Source organism: Cheilinus undulatus, linkage group 13 (genome assembly GCF_018320785.1).
Source record: "Cheilinus undulatus linkage group 13, ASM1832078v1, whole genome shotgun sequence".
Classification (NCBI taxonomy): Eukaryota; Metazoa; Chordata; class Actinopteri; order Labriformes; family Labridae; genus Cheilinus; species Cheilinus undulatus.
Genome location: NC_054877.1, coordinates 1,596,420 through 1,619,972, shown reverse-complemented (window position 1 = coordinate 1,619,972; position 23,553 = coordinate 1,596,420). Strand labels below are relative to the sequence as shown.

The window sequence follows — 23,553 nt, the reverse complement described above, 5'->3', positions numbered from 1 at the left end:
GTTGAAATGCTCAAAGTATGAAATAAAAAGCCAAAATCCTAAGTTTGAGTCCTGATTGTGAGATGCTAAATTGAAAATGTGAAATGAAAACACAAATGAATTTCTTTCCCACATTCCTGACTTCTTCTCTAAATATTTTTACTCCTTACTTTTTCAGATTTGATGACTTAACAAGGAAATCTTGAATCATCAGGATAAGTTCACATTTTAATTCTTGAGGAAATCTGCAGACCTCAGACTGATGGGCCAGTTAGAACAGAAATATCAGCTCATCCTGCGGGCCAGATTTAGCTGTTCCACAGACCGGATTAGGCCCCCGGGCCTTGAGTTTGACACCCCTGCGTTAGGCAGACTATATGAAACAGCCCTTTATTCTCTGTTATACTGTGAGTGCTTCTGTAGCTTCTGTTCATGTGTGAGATGTAAATAAAGATCTGACTGCTGCTGCTGCAGAGGAAATGTCTCTCTTCTCCGTGTTTTTCTCTAAACGTCCACGTGGAGGAAAGGTTCTGGTTCCAGCGTGCTTACAGTCATCCTAGGGTACCTCTGTGAAAGCTAAAGGGTGACAGGTGCACACATGCAGACATACAGTGAGTTCAGTGATGAGTAAATCAGTGTGTGGTGGTTCTGGTAGAGGAATCAGTAACAACAGAGGATAGAAAGGTAAGCACCATAATGTTGGAGAGGAGGCGCTGCTGAAAACAGAACAAATGAACTCAGTGTGATGGTATTTGACTAAACCTTTGGAAAAGTGCTAATTACAGCCAGAAACTCAGAAATCTAGCAGAGAAGTGTGTTTGACCACCTGTGGCTCTTTAATGTCTTCATTTTAAATATTATTCCTCCAGAAAACCTTAAAAGGAAACTTTTCTGCCCCTTTATACCATTTTTGCCACTTTCCCCCCATTTAAGTTAGGTTGTGACATTAAACACCACGTTTTCCTGATTCAAAAGAGAGTCAGAGTTACAGCAGCAGAACAAGAGGGAAATAAAAGTGAGCAGTGATCTGATGTTTCTGCTCTCACCGGTCCATCAGTCTGAGCTCTGCAGATTTCCTCAGGTATAAAAATGGGAACGTATCCTGATGAAAAAGTAAAAATATTTAGAGAAGAAGTCAGGAATGTGGGAAAAGAAATTCGTTTGTGTCTTCATTTCACATTTTTAATTTTGGATCTTTTTTGACTTTTATTTCATACTTTGAGCATTTCAACTCATAATTTTGACTTCTCTTATAATATTTAGAGCTTTGAGATTCATAATTCTAATTTTTGATTTATATTTTTGACCTTTTTAACCAGATATTTTGTATTTAATCTCATATTTTCAACTCCAAACTTTGACTTCATAATCCCATAGTTTGATCTTTTTAGACTCACAGTTTAAAATGTTGAATCATATTTTGACTTTTAATTTCATGATTACAAATTTTATTTCACATTTTGACCTTTAAACTGGTGATTTTGACCTTCTTTAATATTTTTGCCTTCAAAAAAAAAAACAATTTTTCAATTTCAATTTCATGTTTTGAGCTTTTTGAACTAATAAATGTACTTTTCTCAGATTGTGAGCCTTTAAACTTTTCTTTTTAACTTTTTCAATGTCAGTCATCATCATTTTTCATCAGTGATAAGTTTTTTAAATTCATATTTTATTCCTGGTGAATTACAGTTAAGGTTAACTAGTTACAGAGGAGAACGAGCTGATCTTAGGCTTCCTTTTCACTAAACTTCAGCGTTCATTTAGTTTCACATCCATCGTGGATAGACCAGGCTGATGAGAGCCTTCAGGCTCTGCTTTGAGTTCTTAAAATCAGGTCCAGATAAACGTCAGGAAACTGGATTTGTGGTCAGATATAAATATCCAAAGACTAAGAAACAGTCTGGATCTCTGTCCAGTCCAAATATTTCTGATTTAAGCAGATATTAGTCCGTTTTTCTCCCGTTTTGGCCCTCTCCTCACAGAGCAGACTTCCGTGTTTCCAGTGCCAAGTAGATCTCTGCACTAACATGTTGATCAACCAATAGGTGAACAGTTCAACCCAAGACACACTTAGGACCGTCCCCTCATTTGAATAACATTTCCTGATGCATTTCATGCTGACAGTGTCTGCAGCATAAAATAAAATAATGTGAGACTTTCATTTATTTATTGATATTTAATTCTATTTATATATTTATTTTTGTGTTTACTTCCACTTTTATTTATTTATGCCTATTTAATTTTTGAGTCTTATTTTTTATTTTTGTATTTATTTTTACTTTTATTTATTTATTTATATATTTTTGTATTTATTTCTATTTATATAAATATTTTTGTATTTAATTTTTGAATTTTTATTTTTATTTTTGTTTTTTCATTTTTACTTTATTTATTTATATATTTTTTAATTTTTGTATTTATTTCCATTTATATAAATATTTTTGTATTTAATTTTTGAAATTTTATTTTTACTTTTATTTATTTATATATTTTTATTTTTGTATTTATTTCCATTTATATACAATTTTTTGTATTTAACTTTTAAAATTGTATTTTTTTAATTTTTGTTTTTATTTTTACTTTATTTATTTATATACATGTTTGTATTTATTATCATTTATATACATTTTTTTGTATTTAACTTTTGAAATTTTATTTTTTATTTTTGTTTTTATTTTTACTTTAATTTATTTATATATTTTGAATTTTGGCAGGTTTGGTCCTCCATAAACTAGATCTCAGGGGAGCATGGAGACTAGACAGAGCCAAACCTCCGTGACAGGAGGTGGCGGTAGTGCGCCAAAGTCATCGATGTTAGCGGGTGTAAACAGAAGAAGAAGAAGAAGAAGACTGAGGATGCTGATGAGTGAATGGCAGTGATTCTGAAGCATTAATGTGATTAAAGCGGTTTAAGTAGGCCAGACTCTGAAACATCACATTACAGGACGATGCAGGATGACGCGCGCTACCTGAAACGGTGAGAGAGGATATGTTAATGTGTGTGTGTGTGTGTGTCTGTGTGTGTGTGAGCTCTACCTGAAACGATGAGAGAGGAAATGTTAATGTGTGTGGTGTGTCTGTGTGTGTGTGAGCTCTACCTGAAACGGTGAGAGAGGAAATGTTAATGTGTGTGTGTGTGTGTGTTTGTGTGTGTGGAGAGAGGTTAGCATCTGATCTGTGAGCCTCATTCATGAGAGGATCAGTACCATTAGTCAGACTGATGCTAGCTACAGACATGGAGGAGGTGTGAACGGTTACCTCCGCTGAGTCCTGACTATCGGCCTCCTCGTCGGGCATTAACCCGCTTATACCATGGTCACTTGCCAACAGAAATAATTAATAAAACTACTAATTTATGATTTCATATGTTTTGTGATCAAAATAGAAAGTTTTACTGAAACAATTATTTATTTTTCCTAGCAACGCCTGAGGGCTTGACTAATAACTGGAACAGCCATTCCAATCCCATACCGTTCTTAGGGAATGTAAACGTTATTCACTACTCCAGTAAATAGGACGGGCCATAGATAGGAAGTCACAACGGAACAAAAAAACTAGTCTGCTCAGCACACTTCCTGAACGGATTTATCAGTGAAAGAGAGTGAGACTGAGAGTCATCAGTGATCAGACTATAAACCTGTAGTTAACATGAACAGTCATCTGATAGAAAGCTTAGTTTTAGCAGACCAGCTGTTTGAATAAACAGAATAATTCCTCCTTCAGCACTATGAGGTCACAGAGGAGAAACAGAGCTGTCCACGCCCTGCAGGTGCTGATTCTCCGCCAGACAGTCAATATTTATCAGATATTATCCTGCCGGTTGATCAGACGCGTTTCCTCGTTGGCTCTACAAAGAAATAATGTCTTCTTTCTTTTGTTTGTGTTATTTGAATACTCTGACAATAGTTTATAGCAGTTAGAACAGGAGGGAGGTGAGGTTTTTGCCATACTCACTCACTGGAAACACATCGGATATAAAAGATAAGACCCTCTTAGGTAACTGGTCTTAAACCTGGAGTCTGTCATTACGCTTTCCAAGCTCATAAAAGCGCCACATGCTGCCATGCAGACTAAACGTTTGTACATTTCCTTTAATTAAACATAACCAAGCTATCACAGTTTAACACAGTCAGCACGTCTTTCTACTCCACTTACCTGCTGCGTTTGAACTAATCCCGTATAAAGTTTGTGTCCCATTTATACTACGGATAAGTCTAAAAATTCCTTAATGCATCCAATTCCTAACCACAACCATCCTGTACAAAAATATTCCACTTAAAACAAGAAGTTTACACGGCGTTTCACCTCTGTTTGCATTGTTAATTAACAGGCACCTGCACAGTCACCTATATTTTCTTTCCAGGTATTTTGAGTCTTTAAACGTACTTTTTGACTCCCCTAACATTTATCACGTGACGGTAATATCCCCACAAGTACCAATAAATTGTCATAACAGAAAAACAGGCGATGTTACTGCATTTTCAGCGCTATTTGGCAGGTAAACACAAACCGTCGAAAGCCACACCCCCTTAACATCTGCCTCACTATCACCAGTTAATTCAACACCAGTTAATCTGTGACACCCGTCATTTTGACCGGGGACAAAAAAGTCTAGTGGAAACGCCAGCTCAGACTCAGAAAATATGACAGTCTCAGGTTGCTATGGTTACTCCTAACAGAGTAACGGCTAATGGCTGCTGCGCATTAATTTGGGGGACTACTTGAGAAGTTCGAAAGGTGTCCGTATATCAGAGGTTAATTGACACCAATGGAATTTCCAGAGCCAATCAGAATCGAGTATTTACCCAGACCATGGTATAAACGTAGGTATATAATGTCTATGGCTAAAGCAGCCTGTTCTACGGTAGCTTGGCTCCGTTCGTTAACGTTTAAATGTTTGAGACCAGTCTGATAGTTTAGTTCTACTCCTGTCAGGAGCTTTATCTTCATGTTTATCTTTGAATAAATGATTTAAACTCAGTATGCAGACTATAGTTTTCATGAATCTAGGTGGAGTAACTGGAGTTACATCAGTCATACTCAATGTGTGGCTCTTTAGTTATTATTTGTGGCTCTTTAATGCCTTCATTTTAAATATTATTCCCCCAGAAAACCTTAAAAAAGGGAAACTTCAACCTCAGAAATTAATCGGTTTGTTTCCTAGACTTATACAGAGGGTTTAACTTGTCAAGCGTAATTGTCCCATTTATCCCATTTTTGCCCTGCTCAGCATTTTTCTGCCACTTTTCATCCAATAAAAGTCCCTTTTCCCCCAAATACCCCTTTTTTCCTACTTTTCTGCCCATTTTTGCCACTTCTTTTTGTCACTTTCTCTCCATTTTTGCCCCCTTTCACCTTTTTTTGCTACTTTTCCCCATTTAAGCTAGCCTTTGCCATTAAGAACCCCCGTTTCAACTCAACTCAAACTTTATTTATAAAGCATGTTTAAAACAGCCGGGGTTGACCAAAGTGCTGTACAGATCAAAGCAGTGCAGATACAATACCAAGATACATAAACACAGTGCAAATATATATATATATATATATATATATTAAAAAGTTAAAAATGTAGTTAAGATTTTGCCAGATGTCCACTCAACCTTGATTAAAAGCCAGGGAGAAGAGGTGAGTCTTTACAGATAATTTAAAAACCTCAGTTGATTCCGCAGAGCGGATATGCCAGGGCAAGTTGTTCCAGAGTGGAGGGGCAGCCGTCACAAAGGCTTGGTCACCTTTGGTTTTGTACCTTGTTTTGGGGGTGACCAACAACAACTGATTAGTCGATCTCAGTGTTCTGACAGGGACATGGTAGTGGAGGAGCTCAGTCAGGCACTGGGGGGCTAGGCTCATTTTTGCCACTTCTTTTTGACACTTTTTTCCATTTTTGCCCCTTTTCACCACTTTTTGCCCATTTAAGCTACCTTTTGCCACCACTTGTTTCCCATTTTTCTTTTTTGCCCTATTTTGCCACTCTTGACTGTTTTTGCCCATTTTAGTCACTCTTCTCTCATTTTTTGCCTCCTTTTTGCTACTTTTTTCCATTTTTTTCAACCATTTTTCATCCATTTAAGCTACCTTTTGCCACCACTTGTTTCCTCTTTTTGGCCCATTTTTTGCAACTTCTTTTAGCCACTTTTATACCATTTTGCCCCTTTTCGCCACTTTTTGCCCATTTAAGCTGCCTTTTGCCATTAAATAGCACTTGTCACCTATTTTTCCTTATTTTTCCACTCTTGACTACTTTTAGTCTATTTCAGTCACTTTTCTCCCATTTTTTGCCACTTCTTTGCCCCTATCGTACCATTTTTGCCACCTTACTTATTACCGACCGCCAAGGAGGTCATGTGATCGGGTGGGTTTGCTTGTTTGTTTGTTCATTTGTTAGCAACATAACCCAAAAAGTTATGTATGGATTTTTATGAAATTTTCAGGAAATGTCAGAAATGGCATAAGGAAGAACTGATTAGATTTTGAGAGTGATCCGGATCCCTGTCTGGATGCAGGAATGTTTTTAAAGGATTCTGTACTATTGGGAGATAGGGCTGATGGTAGAGGTCTGCGCTCTGTCAGTGCTTTTCTAGATGTTATTGTTACTTCAGGCTGTTTTGCCACTTTTCACCACTTAGATTGTGGCTTTTGCAAAGGTATTGTTGACTAACGCTGGTCTAAAGGTATGAAACAAAGAATAAATGTGTGTAGATGGTGCTCATCTGACCCAGTAAAACTGTATAAAATAGTCTACTGACTGACAAAGGTCTGACGTAAAGAATAAATGCTCTGGGTATGATCTAATAAACTCTTTTCCTCTGACCCGCAGTAAGGTGACTGTGGGCAGTTTGGATGTTCATCCCACAGAGAAGGCTCTGGTGGTCCACTATGAGGTGGAAGCTTCTATACTGGGAGAGACTGGAGGTCACATGCTGGGCGAACGAAAGGAAGGACAAAAAATGTGAGTGGGGATTTTTCAGAGTCGGGTTCAGTCTGGTTTCTGATTCTCCCAGATACCTGTCTGCTGTCATGGTTCACTTCTTAGTTTCCCTTTTATGCTTCAGTCCATTCAGTTCTGTATTTCAGAGGCTTTGGACTGAATGTTTGTTTCACATATGAACTTGTGTGACTCCGACCTGTCATACTGACCACAAGAACATAGCCACACGTCAGAGTTTATTTCTGTGTTTGAGGCACTGATGGCATCGGCTTATCTTTGCCTCGTGGTGAAGTCTGCAGCAAGAATGACACCAGATTAAAGATTTCTTCTGATAACCTACCAGCATGCATCCAGTTATATATAGTAATATACAATAATATTTACGATGAAGAATTTAACTACAGATGAACTGTCCTGTAATCACAGTTGTAAATACACCCTGCTGTTTCACACACGAGTGTGCTTTATGAAGCAGCATGCAGCCGCTCTGTGCATGTCCCTTCCTTAATCTGCAGCTACAAACGACCGTTTGGTTTTCCTTTATTTCAGCTGTGTACTAATCCTGTTCTTCTGCTGTATTTAAGGCAGGAGTGTCAAACTCAACCCCAGAAGGGGCTGGATCCTGAGCTAAGGTCTAACCTGAGGGTCTAACAGGGCCCACATTTAACCAAACTGTCCACCTCATTTTCACCAGTAATAAATTATGTGGGAAAAACTAGCAATTATGATAAATGATTCTGAGGTTAAAAAAGTCAAAATGATAAGTTAAAAGGCTCAGAATCTGAGAATAATGCTTTTAGAAGGCAAATATATACAAAAGAAAGTCACAATCATGTTTTCAAGGCAACACAATGGCTTTAAATTGAAAATGGAGCACCTATAAAGTCAAAATATGATAGAAAGGTCAAAATAATGAATTGAAAAGCTTGAAATATTAGATAAAAAGTCAAAATGATAGATTGAAGTCATAATTGTGCAATGCAAAATTGAAAATATGAAATGAAAACACAAATGAATTTTTTTCCCACATTTCTTTTTATCTAGTGATTTTTTACTTTTTTTTTTCACATTTTTCTGAGGATGTTTGATATCATCAAGGTTAAGTTTACATTTTTACACTGGAGGAAATCTGCAGACCTCATATTTTAGAGACAGTTTTAATAAGAATGTGATTGATCTTGTGGGCCGGGTGGAACTGTTCCACAGGCCGGATTTGGCCCCCGGGCCTTGAGTTTGACACCCCTGATTTCAGGTGTTAAATGTGCGTTAACTTCAGCTCAACAAGAATTTGGTTGGTCCTCTCTGGTATTAGTGAATCATCCAAAACACCTTTAAATTCTTGATAACAAAGGAACCAACCTGCCTTAGCGTGCTCTCTCCTCCCTCCTCCAGTGTCCGTGTGAAAAGCCTTTCTCCTGGAACAGATGTGGGAGCTTTGGCAAAGAAAGTGGTGGAGGAGTGTAAACTCATCCCTCCGTCCCGTTTGCCCCAGGTGGAGCAGCTCCTGTACTACTTACAGAACAGGAAGTCATCCCCAGTGGAGGGCAAAGGTCAGCCATACTACATCGTTGATGTGTTTTTACAGTAAATTCTCTCTTTTTGTCCCCTGAAAGCTGAATGTGTTATTGAGTACTGGTCTCTATTAGCTGACTGTGCATGAATGAAGACTAAACAAGGATTTGAGTTTCTGCTGCAGGTTTAGAGCCTGTTCAGGCTGTAGCTCTTTGTTGAAGTTGTTAAACACTACAGAGACGTTTGCATCCAGACCATGAGAGACAGTGATCGCATGTGAGATCAGAGATTGTTCCATTAAATAATTTATTTTACTAGAAGTCATTTCATCCAAAATCTCAATGAAATGCCAAAACAGAACATCATGATAGAAGGTTTGGGGACGTTAGGAACAATGCCAGCACCGCTGGCAGATCTGAAGAATTTAACTTGGAGTTCTTAGAAACTTTTAGAGAAATTTTAGGACTGATGAATGAATGAATGATGCTAAAGTTGTTGGTTTTTCATGGATATCCAGTTTCGTGATAGGAACTGTTTAAATCAGTGATACTCAATGTGTGGCTCTTTTGGGATTATTTATTTGCCTCTTATATGTCTTGATTTTAAATATTATTTTTCAAGAAAACCTTTAAAAGGGATTTTTTTGTCTTTTTCACCATTTTTTTCCACTTTTCATCCATTTAAGTTACTTTTTGCCATTAAATACCACTTTTTCCTACTTTTTTGACTATTTTTGCCACTTTTTAAAATTTTTTTGCCACTTTTATCCCATTTTTGTCCATTTAAGCTACCTTTGCCATTAAATACCACTTTCTCAACTTTTTCCGTTTTGACACTTTCTTTTTCTAGTTTTAAGCTATTTTTTAAGCCTTTTTTATGGCATTTTTGCCCCTTTTTACAGTTTTTTCTTCCCATTTTCACCCACTTCATATACCTTTTGTCATTACATTCCACTTTTTTCCTAGTTTTTGCCCATTCTAGCCACTCCCTTTTACCACTTTTATTCCATTTTTGCACATTTTTTTTCACTACTTTTCACCCACTTAATTTACCTTTTGCCATTAAATGCCACTTGTTTCCTATTTTTTGCCCATTTTTGCCACTCTTTACTTCTTTTTGCCAATTTTAGTGACTTTAGTCACTCATTTTACCACCTTTTTACCACTTTTGGACCATTTTTTGCCACTTTTATCCCATATTTTTCCATTTAAGCTACCTTTTGCCATTAAATACCACTTTTTCCTACTTTTTAAACTATTTTTGCCACTTTTTAAATTTATTTGTCACTTTTATCCCATATTTGTCCATTTAAGCTACCTTTTGCCATTAAATACCACTTTTTCCTACTTTTTAAACTATTTTTGCCACTTTTTTCAATTTTGCCATCCCATATTTGTCCATTTAAGCTACCTTTTTGCCATTAAATACCACTTTTTCCTACTTTTTTTGCCACTTTTTTAATTTATTTGCCACTTTTATCCCATATTTGTCCATTTAAGCTACCTTTTGCCATTAAATACCACTTTTTCCTACTTTTTAAACTATTTTTGCCACTTTTTAAATTTATTTGCCACTTTTATCCCATATTTGTCCATTTAAGCTACCTTTTGCCATTAAATACCACTTTTTCCTACTTTTTAAACTATTTTTGCCACTTTTTTCCATTTTTTGCCACTTTTATCCCATATTTGTCCATTTAAGCTACCGTTTGCCATTAAATACCACTTTTTCCTACTTTTTTAACTATTTTTGCCACTTTTTTAATTTATTTGCCACTTTTATCCCATATTTGTCCATTTAAGCTACCTTTTGCCATTAAATACCACTTTTTCCTACTTTTTAAACTATTTTTGCCACTTTTTCCATTTTTTGCCACTTTTATCCCATATTTGTCCATTTAAGCTACCTTTTGCCATTAAATACCACTTTTCCTACTTTTTAAACTATTTTTGCCACTTTTTTCCATTTTTTGCCACTTTTATCCCATATTTGTCCATTTAAGCTACCTTTTGCCATTAAATACCACTTTCTCAACTTTTTTGACTATTTTTTGCAACTTTTAAACCATTTTTTTGCCACCTGTAACTCATTTTTGTCACTTCTTATTCATTTTTGACAATTTTCACCAATTTTTGTTGCTTTTCAACCATTTTGGCCACCTTTAACTTATTTTTATTGTTACTTCAAGCTATTTTTTTCCTTATTTTTCACTAGAGCCTGACCGATATGGGATTTTTGGGGCCGGTGCTGGTACCGATATTGGGGGCTTAAAAAAAGCAGATATCCAATATATCGGCCGATATCCGATATGTTGGCCGATAACCAATACTTTGGCCGATATATTAAAGAAGAACACTGATATACACAGGATATATACTGTACATGAACGCTCTGTGTCTGAGGGGGATGGGCCAGGCACTCGTGCTGAGTCCAGCATGGAGACACACAGAGCGACAGGAGCAGAGACAATCTCCGCAAAAAAGTTAATGTATCATGCAATATATCTGCATTTTGGCCAATGTTGATTAATCTGTGAAACGCTATAATCTGCCCAATTCATCGGCCCGCCGATAAATCAGTCGGGCTCTAGTTTTCACCACTTAGACTGTGGCTCTTGCAACGGTATTTTTCAACAGTTTGTCTCTTTAGTGAAGCAGGGTTGAGGAACATTGGTTTAAATCGATGTATAAATGAAACGTATTTAACAGCTGTTTGAATTTCTGTGTTCTTAGTGGAGAAGAAAGAGAAAAAAGCCGTCAGACCCAGAGAGCTCACACCGTTTGAAGGAGTGGAGGTAACAATCTAAAATCTGACTGCCTCTGCATGTTTGTGTCCTTTCATTACAATCAGAACAGGATTAATCTTGTTCTGTAAAGTCAGAACAGGATTGATCTTGTTCTGTACAGTCAGAACAGGGTTAATCTTGTTCTTTACAGTCAGAACAGGGATAATCTTGCTCTCTACAGTCAGAACAGGGTTAATTTTGTGCTGTACAGTCAGAACAGGATTAAATTTGTGCTGTACAGTCAGACCAGGGTTAATCTTTTTCTCTACAGTCAGAACAAGATTAATCTTGTTCTCTACAGTCAGAACAGGATTAATTTTGTGCTGTACAGTCAGAACAGGGTTAATCTTGTTCTCTACAGTCAGAACAGGATTAATTTTGTGCTGTACAGTCAGAACAGGATTAAATTTGTGCTGTACAGTCAGAACAGGGTTAATCTTGTTCTGTACAGTCAGAACAGGGTTAATCTTGTTCTGTACAGTCAGAACAGGGTTAATCTTGTTCTGTACAGTCAGAACAGGGTTAATCTTGTTCTGCACAGTCAGAACAGGGTTAATCTTGTTCTCTACAGTCAGAACGGGGTTAATCTTGTTCTCTACAGTCAGAACAGGGTTAATCTTGTTCTGTACAGTCAGAACAGGGTTAATCTTGTTCTGTACAGTCAGAACAGGGTTAATCTTTTTCTCTACAGTCAGAACAGGGTTAATCTTGTTCTTTAAAGTCAGAACAAGATTAATCTTGTTCTGTACAGTCAGAACAGGGTTAATTTTGTGCTGTACAGTCAGAACAGGGTTAATCTTGTTCTGTACAGTCAGAACAGGGTTAATCTTGTTCTGTACAGTCAGAACAGGGTTAATCTTGTTCTGTACAGTCAGAACAGGATTAATCTTGTTCTGTAAAGTCAGAACAGGATTGATCTTGTTCTGTACAGTCAGAACAGGGTTAATCTTGTTCTTTACAGTCAGAACAGGGATAATCTTGCTCTCTACAGTCAGAACAGGATTAATTAATTCTGTGCTGTACAGTCAGAACAGGATTAAATTTGTGCTGTACAGTCAGAACAGGGTTAATCTTCTTCTGTACAGTCAGAACAGGGTTAATCTTGTTCTCTACAGTCAGAACAGGGTTAATCTTGTTCTCTACAGTCAGAACAGGGTTAATCTTGTTCTGTACAGTCAGAACAGGGTTAATCTTGTTCTCTACAGTCAGAACAGGATTAATCTTGTTCTGTACAGTCAGAACAGGGTTAATCTTGTTCTGCACAGTCAGAACAGGGTTAATCTTGTTCTCTACAGTCAGAACGGGGTTAATCTTGTTCTGTACAGTCAGAACGGGGTTAATCTTGTTCTGTACAGTCAGAACAGGGTTAATCTTGTTCTCTACAGTCAGAACAGGATTAATCTTGTTCTGTACAGTCAAAACAGGATTAATCTTGTTCTGTACAGTCAGAACAGGATTAATCTTGTTCTGTACTGTCAATACAGGGTTAATCTTTTTCTCTACAGTCAGAACAAGATTAATCTTGTGCTGTACAGTCAGAACAGGGTTAATCTTGTTCTGTACAGTCAGAACAGGATTAATTTTGTGCTGTACAGTCAGAACAGGGTTAATCTTGTTCTGTACAGTCAGAACAGGGTTAATCTTGTTCTCTACAGTCAGAACAGGATTAATCTTGTTCTGTACAGTCAGAACAGGGTTAATCTTGTTCTGTACAGTCAGAACAGGGCTAATCTTGTTCTGTAAAGTCAGAACAGGATTGATCTTGTTCTGTACAGTCAGAACAGGGTTAATCTTGTTCTGTACAGTCAGAACAGGGATAATCTTGCTCTCTACAGTCAGAACAGGATTAATCTTGTTCTGTACAGTCAGAACAGGATTAATCTTGTTCTGTACAGTCAGAACAGGGTTAATCTTGTTCTCTACATTCAGAACAGGGTTAGTCTTGTTCTGTACAGTCAGAACAGGGTTAATCTTGTTCTCTACAGTCAGAACAGGGTTAGTCTTGTTCTGCACAGTCAGAACAGGGTTAATCTTGTTCTGCACAGTCAGAACAGGGTTAATCTTGTTCTCTACAGTCAGAACGGGGTTAATCTTGTTCTCTACAGTCAGAACAGGGTTAATCTTGTTCTGTACAGTCAGAACAGGGTTAATCTTGTTCTCTACAGTCAGAACAGGATTAATCTTGTTCTGTACAGTCAAAACAGGATTAATCTTGTTCTGTACAGTCAGAACAGGGTTAATCTTGTTCTCTACAGTCAGAACAGGGTTAATCTTGTTCTGTACAGTCAGAACAGGGTTAATCTTGTTCTCTACAGTCAGAACAGGGTTAATCTTGTTCTGTACAGTCAGAATAGGGTTAATCTTGTTCTCTACTGTCAATACAGGATTAATTTTGTTCTGTACAGTCAGAACAGGGTTAATCTTGTTCTCTACAGTCAGAACAGGATTAATTTTGTGCTGTACAGTCAGAACAGGATTAATATTGTTCTGTACAGTCAGAACTGGATTAATTTTGTGCTGTACAGTCAGAACAGGGTTAATCTTGTTCTGTACAGTCAGAACAGGGTTAATCTTGTTCTGTACAGTCAGACCAGGGTTAATCTTTTTCTCTACAGTCAGAACAAGATTAATCTTGTTCTCTACAGTCAGAACAGGATTAATTTTGTGCTGTACAGTCAGAACAGGGTTAATCTTGTTCTCTACAGTCAGAACAGGATTAATTTTGTGCTGTACAGTCAGAACAGGGTTAATCTTGTTCTGTACAGTCAGAACAGGATTAAATTTGTGCTGTACAGTCAGAACAGGGTTAATCTTTTTCTCTACAGTCAGAACAAGATTAATCTTGTTCTCTACAGTCAGAACATCTAATTTTGTGCTGTACAGTCAGAACAGGGTTAATCTTGTTCTGTACAGTCAGAACAGGGTTAATCTTTTTCTCTACAGTCAGAACAGGGTTAATCTTGTTCTGTAAAGTCAGAACAGGATTGATCTTGTTCTGTACAGTCAGAACAGGGTTAATCTTGTTCTGTACAGTCAGAATAGGATTAATCTTGTTCTGTACAGTCAGAACAGGGTTAATCTTGTTCTCTACAGTCAGAACAGGGTTAATCTTGTTCTGTACAGTCAGAACAGGGTTAATCTTGTTCTCTACAGTCAGAACAGGGTTAGTCTTGTTCTGCACAGTCAGAACAGGGTTAATCTTGTTCTGCACAGTCAGAACAGGGTTAATCTTGTTCTGCACAGTCAGAACAGGGTTAATCTTGTTCTCTACAGTCAGAACGGGGTTAATCTTGTTCTCTACAGTCAGAACAGGGTTAATCTTGTTCTGTACAGTCAGAACAGGGTTAATCTTGTTCTGTACAGTCAGAACAGGGTTAATCTTGTTCTCTACAGTCAGAACAGGATTAATCTTGTTCTGTACAGTCAAAACAGGATTAATCTTGTTCTGTACAGTCAGAACAGGGTTAATCTTGTTCTCTACAGTCAGAACAGGGTTAATCTTGTTCTCTACAGTCAGAACAGGGTTAATCTTGTTCTGTACAGTCAGAATAGGGTTAATCTTGTTCTCTACTGTCAATACAGGATTAATTTTGTTCTGTACAGTCAGAACAGGGTTAATCTTGTTCTCTACAGTCAGAACAGGATTAATTTTGTGCTGTACAGTCAGAACAGGGTTAATCTTGTTCTGTACAGTCAGAACAGGATTAATTTTGTGCTGTACAGTCAGAACAGGGTTAATCTTGTTCTGTACTGTCAGAACAGGGTTAATCTTGTTCTGTACAGTCAGAACAGGGTTAATCTTTTTCTCTACAGTCAGAACAAGATTAATCTTGTTCTCTACAGTCAGAACAGGATTAATTTTGTGCTGTACAGTCAGAACAGGGTTAATCTTGTTCTGTACAGTCAGAACAGGATTAAATTTGTGCTGTACAGTCAGAACAGGGTTAATCTTGTTCTGTACAGTCAGAACAGGGTTAATCTTGTTCTGTACAGTCAGAACAGGGTTAATCTTTTTCTCTACAGTCAGAACAAGATTAATCTTGTTCTCTACAGTCAGAACATCTAATTTTGTGCTGTACAGTCAGAACAGGGTTAATCTTGTTCTGTACAGTCAGAACAGGGTTAATCTTTTTCTCTACAGTCAGAACAGGGTTAATCTTGTTCTTTACAGTCAGAACAAGATTAATCTTGTTCTGTACAGTCAGAACAGGGTTAATTTTGTGCTGTACAGTCAGAACAGGGTTAATCTTGTTCTGTACAGTCAGAACAGGGTTAATCTTGTTCTGTACAGTCAGAACAGGGTTAATCTTGTTCTGTACAGTCAGAACAGGATTAATCTTGTTCTGTAAAGTCAGAACAGGATTGATCTTGTTCTGTACAGTCAGAACAGGGTTAATCTTGTTCTTTACAGTCAGAACAGGGATAATCTTGCTCTCTACAGTCAGAACAGGATTAATTAATTCTGTGCTGTACAGTCAGAACAGGATTAAATTTGTGCTGTACAGTCAGAACAGGGTTAATCTTCTTCTGTACAGTCAGAACAGGGTTAATCTTGTTCTCTACAGTCAGAACAGGGTTAATCTTGTTCTCTACAGTCAGAACAGGGTTAATCTTGTTCTGTACAGTCAGAACAGGGTTAATCTTGTTCTGTACAGTCAGAACAGGATTAATCTTGTTCTGTACAGTCAGAACAGGGTTAATCTTGTTCTGCACAGTCAGAACAGGGTTAATCTTGTTCTCTACAGTCAGAACGGGGTTAATCTTGTTCTGTACAGTCAGAACGGGGTTAATCTTGTTCTGTACAGTCAGAACAGGGTTAATCTTGTTCTCTACAGTCAGAACAGGATTAATCTTGTTCTGTACAGTCAAAACAGGATTAATCTTGTTCTGTACAGTCAGAACAGGATTAATCTTGTTCTGTACTGTCAATACAGGGTTAATCTTTTTCTCTACAGTCAGAACAAGATTAATCTTGTGCTGTACAGTCAGAACAGGGTTAATCTTGTTCTGTACAGTCAGAACAGGATTAATTTTGTGCTGTACAGTCAGAACAGGGTTAATCTTGTTCTGTACAGTCAGAACAGGGTTAATCTTGTTCTCTACAGTCAGAACAGGGTTAATCTTGTTCTGTACAGTCAGAATAGGGTTAATCTTGTTCTCTACTGTCAATACAGGATTAATTTTGTTCTGTACAGTCAGAACAGGGTTAATCTTTTTCTCTACAGTCAGAACAGGATTAATTTTGTGCTGTACAGTCAGAACAGGGTTAATCTTGTTCTGTACAGTCAGAACAGGATTAATTTTGTGCTGTACAGTCAGAACAGGGTTAATCTTGTTCTGTACAGTCAGAACAGGGTTAATCTTGTTCTGTACAGTCAGAACAGGATTAATCTTGTTCTGTACAGTCAGAACAGGGTTAATCTTGTTCTGTACAGTCAGAACAGGATTGATCTTGTTCTGTACAGTCAGAACAGGGTTAATCTTGTTCTGTACAGTCAGAACAGGGATAATCTTGCTCTCTACAGTCAGAACAGGATTAATCTTGTTCTGTACAGTCAGAACAGGATTAATCTTGTTCTGCACAGTCAGAACAGGGTTAATCTTGTTCTCTACATTCAGAACAGGGTTAGTCTTGTTCTGTACAGTCAGAACAGGGTTAATCTTGTTCTCTACAGTCAGAACAGGGTTAATCTTGTTCTGTACAGTCAGAATAGGGTTAATCTTGTTCTCTACTGTCAATACAGGATTAATTTTGTTCTGTACAGTCAGAACAGGGTTAATCTTGTTCTCTACAGTCAGAACAGGATTAATTTTGTGCTGTACAGTCAGAACAGGATTAATATTGTTCTGTACAGTCAGAACTGGATTAATTTTGTGCTGTACAGTCAGAACAGGGTTAATCTTGTTCTGTACTGTCAGAACAGGGTTAATCTTGTTCTGTACAGTCAGACCAGGGTTAATCTTTTTCTCTACAGTCAGAACAAGATTAATCTTGTTCTCTACAGTCAGAACAGGATTAATTTTGTGCTGTACAGTCAGAACAGGGTTAATCTTGTTCTCTACAGTCAGAACAGGATTAATTTTGTGCTGTACAGTCAGAACAGGGTTAATCTTGTTCTGTACAGTCAGAACAGGATTAAATTTGTGCTGTACAGTCAGAACAGGGTTAATCTTTTTCTCTACAGTCAGAACAAGATTAATCTTGTTCTCTACAGTCAGAACATCTAATTTTGTGCTGTACAGTCAGAACAGGGTTAATCTTGTTCTGTACAGTCAGAACAGGGTTAATCTTTTTCTCTACAGTCAGAACAGGGTTAATCTTGTTCTGTAAAGTCAGAACAGGATTGATCTTGTTCTGTACAGTCAGAACAGGGTTAATCTTGTTCTGTACAGTCAGAATAGGATTAATCTTGTTCTGTACAGTCAGAACAGGGTTAATCTTGTTCTCTACAGTCAGAACAGGGTTAATCTTGTTCTGTACAGTCAGAACAGGGTTAATCTTGTTCTCTACAGTCAGAACAGGGTTAGTCTTGTTCTGCACAGTCAGAACAGGGTTAATCTTGTTCTGCACAGTCAGAACAGGGTTAATCTTGTTCTGCACAGTCAGAACAGGGTTAATCTTGTTCTCTACAGTCAGAACGGGGTTAATCTTGTTCTCTACAGTCAGAACAGGGTTAATCTTGTTCTGTACAGTCAGAACAGGGTTAATCTTGTTCTGTACAGTCAGAACAGGGTTAATCTTGTTCTCTACAGTCAGAACAGGATTAATCTTGTTCTGTACAGTCAAAACAGGATTAATCTTGTTCTGTACAGTCAGAACAGGGTTAATCTTGTTCTCTACAGTCAGAACAGGGTTAATCTTGTTCTCTACAGTCAGAACAGGGTTAATCTTGTTCTGTACAGTCAGAATAGGGTTAATCTTGTTCTCTACTGTCAATACAGGATTAATTTTGTTCTGTACAGTCAGAACAGGGTTAATCTTGTTCTCTACAGTCAGAACAGGATTAATTTTGTGCTGTACAGTCAGAACAGGGTTAATCTTGTTCTGTACAGTCAGAACAGGATTAATTTTGTGCTGTACAGTCAGAACAGGGTTAATCTTGTTCTGTACTGTCAGAACAGGGTTAATCTTGTTCTGTACAGTCAGAACAGGGTTAATCTTTTTCTCTACAGTCAGAACAAGATTAATCTTGTTCTCTACAGTCAGAACAGGGTTAATCTTGTTCTGTACAGTCAGAACAGGATTAAATTTGTGCTGTACAGTCAGAACAGGGTTAATCTTGTTCTGTACAGTCAGAACAGGGTTAATCTTGTTCTGTACAGTCAGAACAGGGTTAATCTTTTTCTCTACAGTCAGAACAAGATTAATCTTGTTCTCTACAGTCAGAACATCTAATTTTGTGCTGTACAGTCAGAACAGGGTTAATCTTGTTCTGTACAGTCAGAACAGGGTTAATCTTTTTCTCTACAGTCAGAACAGGGTTAATCTTGTTCTTTACAGTCAGAACAAGATTAATCTTGTTCTGTACAGTCAGAACAGGGTTAATCTCTTTCTGTACAGTCAGAACAGGATTAATCTTGTTCTCTACAGTCAGAACAGGGTTAATCTTTTTCTCTACAGTCAGAACAGGGTTAATCTTGTTCTGTACAATCAGAACAGGGTTAATCTTGTTCTGTACAGTCAGAACAGGGTTAATCTTGTTCTCTACAGTCAGAACAGGGTTAATCTTGTTCTGTACAGTCAGAACAGGGTTAATCTTGTTCTGTACAGTAGAATAGGGTTAATCTTGTTCTCTACAGTCAGAACAGGGTTAATCTTTTTCTTTACAGTCAGAGCAAGATTAATCTTGTTCTCTACAGTCAGAACAGGATTAATTTTGTGCTGTTCAGTCAGAACAGGGTTAATCTTGTTCTGTACTGTCAGAACAGGGTTAATCTTGTTCTGTACAGTCAGAACAGGGTTAATCTTTTTCTCTACAGTCAGAACAGGGTTAATCTTGTTCTTTACAGTCAGAACAAGATTAATCTTGTTCTCTACAGTCGGAACAGGATTAATTTTGTGCTGTACAGTCAGAACAGGGTTAATCTTGTTCTGTACAGTCAGAACAGGGTTAATCTTGTTCTGTACAGTCAAAACAGGATTAATCTTGTTCTGTACAGTCAGAACAGGGTTAATCTTGTTCTGTACAGTCAAAACAGGATTAATCTTGTTCTGTACAGTCAGAACAGGGTTAATCTTGTTCTGTACAGTCAGCACAGGGTTAATTTTGTGCTGTACAGTCAGAACAGGGTTAATTTTGTTCTGTACAGTCAGAACAGGGTTAATCTTGTTCTCTACACTCAGAACAGGGTTGATCTTGTTCTCTACAGTCAGAACAGGGTTAATCTTGTTCTTTACAGTCAGAACAAGATTAATCTTGTTCTCTACAGTCAGAACAGGATTAATTTTGTACTGTACAGTCAGAACAGGGTTAATCTTGTTCTGTACAATCAGAACAGGATTAATCTTGTTCTGTAAAGTCAGAACAGGATTAATCTTTTTCTCTACAGTCAGAACAGGGTTAATCTTGTTCTTTGATTTGCATTTACAACTTATTTTTCAACATTTTGAAACCAGGCCCTCAATCGTTGTCCACAAGGACCGTGTGAAACAGTTCTGACCAATCAAATGAAAGTTATTTTAACTTTATAACTTTATTTTATCTAAAGGGATGAATCTGATGATGCTGATTTACAGTTTGAAGGTTGAATGCTGCACTGCTACACCGCTGTGGCCTGAAACGAAAGGAGACGGCTCCAAAGAGCTAATTCTGCCTCATACAGTGTTAAACGCTGTTATACATTAATACATGTGACTGGGTGCATGTTCAACATGACTCAGTGAAGCGCATTGATCCGTGGTTAGTGTGAATTAACATTCGTGTAAATTTTGGGAAGCCTAATAGCCAAGAAAGAAGTGAAATGTCTGATATCATAAGAGCAGATCAGTTTGGACTTGTTTGGACGGAGCTGTGACAAAGTTTGGAAAGAGACATTTAAAAGCCCGGCAGTGTTTTTATTTCCATCAAAGCAGGGATACGCTTGGGCAGGTAGCATCCAGCTGCTGCCCCTCTCCAGTAGCTTAGCTACAGCATGTCTACAAGGACAAAGGAATGCGATAAAAAGGAAAGAATGCATTAATTTTGGACCCATATTTCACAGTGATTAGCATGTGTGATTAGCATGTTAACACTAACACGCTGCCTGATGAAACCTTAACTTCTGTTTATTCTGTTTGGACGGTCGAGTGTACCTCAGCCTCTGATCCTCTGATCACTCAGTGATATTAATGGTGTTTAAATGTGTCTCTGCTGTTTTTCCTCTAGTTAAATGAAGAGGCCAGTATAACCAGAGTAGATGAGTATGTTGAACTTCTCTATGAGGGCATCCCAGAGAAGATCCGAGGCTCTGCTCTCATTCTGCAGCTCGCTCGCAACCCTGACAACCTGGAGGAGCTCCTACACAACGGTACGATGCCAAGTCCCCCTGCTTCCTCTAGCCCCTTTTACATCCTCTGTTGGGGACGGGATGGAAACGCCACATCGTTTCTCCTGCATTCTGTAATGAACCAAGAATAACCCTTCACCATTAACCCCTGTAGGCCGTTTATTCACACACAGATACAACCAGGATATTAAGTTTTTATAGCTAGCACAGCATGTTAAAGTCATATTACTTCTCAGGAGACACCTGCAGAGGACCACATGGATGTAAGCAGCACCTTTATGAAGATGAGGCTACTTAGATTAATGTTGAAGGTACTGCTCACGCTGGCCCTCATTTATCAAACGTCCATCTCTGCATGTTTATCAGTCTGAGTGTGGGCGTAAGCACGCTGAAATACGACACCAGGTCTGAGCTCGTGTACACAAGGCTCCAGTCTGTACTGACTCACTGTGCACCTTCAAAAACATATTTGACATTAAACCAAAACAGCGAACTGTCAGCTGATTTCCTCCTTATTTGTCATTTTTGATGAACAAGCGTTTCTCTAGGCGGTCGATTAATCTAAAAACTAAACAGACAAACAGCCTTCAGCGATTAGTAAAGTTCTGTTGTACACGTTGATATCACTTAGAAAATACAGTGAGAGATTTAAGCAGAACAATACTGCAGTTATTGGAGCGAGAACAAACAGGAAACAGATAAGATGTTGAGTGTTTATAGGAATAGGAATATATTTAGAGCGCTGTGACTAGGTTTAATTAGAGGAGCATTCATTTACTCCAAACTATTTAACTGTATTAATCTGGTTTCTGTGTTCAAGAGCTGACCGTAAACCTGTGTTTCTCAATCCTGCTTTAACAAAGAGCCGTAAAATAGGAAACAAGTGGTATTTAATGGCAGAAGGTAAATTAAGTGGGTGAAAGTTGGAAAAAAACTGTGAAAAAGGGCAAAAATGGCATAAAAGTGGTAGAAAAAATGGGTAAAAGTTGCAAAAAACGTGTCAAAAATGGGGAAAAAATGGTATTTAATGGCAAAAGGTATCCTGAATGGGTAAAATGGGATAAAAGTCTCAAAAATTGGATAAAAAGTGGCAAAAAAGGGCTAAAAAATAGGAAGAAAGTGGTATTTATTAGCAAAACGTATCTTAAATTGGTGAAAAGTGGTAAAACATTGTGAAAAAGGGCAAAAATGTTTCCCTTTTTTAAGGTTTTCTGGGGGAATAATGTTTAAAATGAAGACATTAAAGAGCCACAGATAATCACAAAGAGCCACATGTGGCGCCAGAGCCCACGCGCTGAGTATCACTGCCGTATACCAACACAAACATAACTTTACATTAACTGGCATGTCTGGATTTAAATAATCTAATCTAATCCACTACTGCTCATGTAATCATGCGCAGACACACCTGAGCTATCAGAATTATTACTGATATGTTTGGACAGAAAACTGTGCCGATCAGAAATTCTTCATCAGTGTTATCAGCTACTGGACTTTCTTAGACCTCTTTTTCAGTCTCATAATCAGTCAGAAGTTAATCTGTGCTGTAAAGCGGTGACTCTCTGACGCTGATAATGATCCTGCATAAATAAGACCTGAAACCGAGGAACCACAGCCGCTCTCCTCTGTCAGCTTTAGTCTGACTTCTTCTTGCTGCTGCTTCTTGTGAGAGAGACAGCAAACTTTCTTGATAGAATCTTAAGAGCTGACCACGTCTGTTGTCTAACGTCGTCATTAACCTCAGCGGGGATTTCCTTCCACACGCCGTATTTCTGAGTACTCTGATTTCTTTATTCAGGCTGAAAACCAAAAACTGATGAATTTTCTCTGACCTGGAGGCTGACAGCGTGATCGAGGGGAGGAGGTATTTTTGCCGTGTGGCGATGCTCTATGTGGGGCGAGAAAGGCTGAACCGTAAATATCTAAGGGCGTGTTCTTTAAACCACGATTGTTTTAAGCCACCGTACTCATCAGCCATCCGCTACCCTAGGTTAAATACACACGTCTCCTAAATCACACGTGGACTTTGTCATAAGATGATTTTTACACTGGTTTCCATGCAAGTTTGATAAATGAGGGCCTGTAAGTTTACATGTAGTTGTAAAAAGCCTAAATATTTGTTGGTTTGACTCTAACTGTAAACATGTTAGCCCCGCTGAGATGGCTCTGGATCAGATTAGACTAACACAGCGAGTTAATGCGGCTGGAGATGGCTTTCTACACCTCAGTCAGTCAAACTGGACAACATTCATGCTGCACAGCCTGATCTGAGAGTCAGTGAGCATAAATGCATGTTTTCACTGTTTGACATACCGCTGTTAGCAGGAAGAAGGTCCATTATGAGCTAAAAGGGGACGCACTTAAACCTGAACTTCATTATGATGTTGATCTTGTCTCTTAGTCCAGGAATTCAATACAATGAGTATATTTAAAAGAAAGGTAAATGCTGTCCTCTGGCTGAAACAACAGGCTATACTGATGACTGTTGTTCTACCTCTGCAGGTACACGGCTGATGTAGGTGCCAGGTAGAAGGAGAGAAACAGAAACTGTGCACGATTTGGGGATTTCCTGTTTTTTTATTTGACAAAAAGTCAAAGGATAAAGGAAAATAACAGTTTATTCCAGTAATGGAGTACCGTTTTAAAATGAAACTATCTTACTGATGACTTAAATCAGGGGTATCAAACTCGAAATCTGAATTGAGGTCTAACCTGAGGGCCTGTCAGGGTCAAGATTTAACTGAACACTGTCAACTGTGTTTTCACAGGTAATGAATTAGAGGGGAAATTAAACAGTGATGATAAATGATTCTAAGATTTTAAAAAAAGTCAAAATGATTAAATATCACAACATCAATGTTAC

At 37.9% G+C, this 23,553-nt stretch overlaps 1 protein-coding gene across 1 annotated transcript in view; it reads left to right on the top strand.

Annotated features, from left to right (window-relative positions):
- Window positions 1-2,821: 2,821 nt before the first annotated feature.
- LOC121520318 (kinesin-associated protein 3-like) overlaps window positions 2,822-23,553 on the top strand; it is a 50,632-nt gene continuing 29,900 nt past the window's right edge. Inside the window, exons 1-5 of the mRNA XM_041803694.1 lie at window positions 2,822-2,956; window positions 6,797-6,928; window positions 8,300-8,457; window positions 11,152-11,213; window positions 20,570-20,711. Of these exons, the coding sequence (XP_041659628.1) occupies window positions 2,928-2,956; window positions 6,797-6,928; window positions 8,300-8,457; window positions 11,152-11,213; window positions 20,570-20,711 (523 nt within the window). The 5' untranslated portion in view covers window positions 2,822-2,927. The remainder of the gene's footprint in view (window positions 2,957-6,796; window positions 6,929-8,299; window positions 8,458-11,151; window positions 11,214-20,569; window positions 20,712-23,553) is intronic.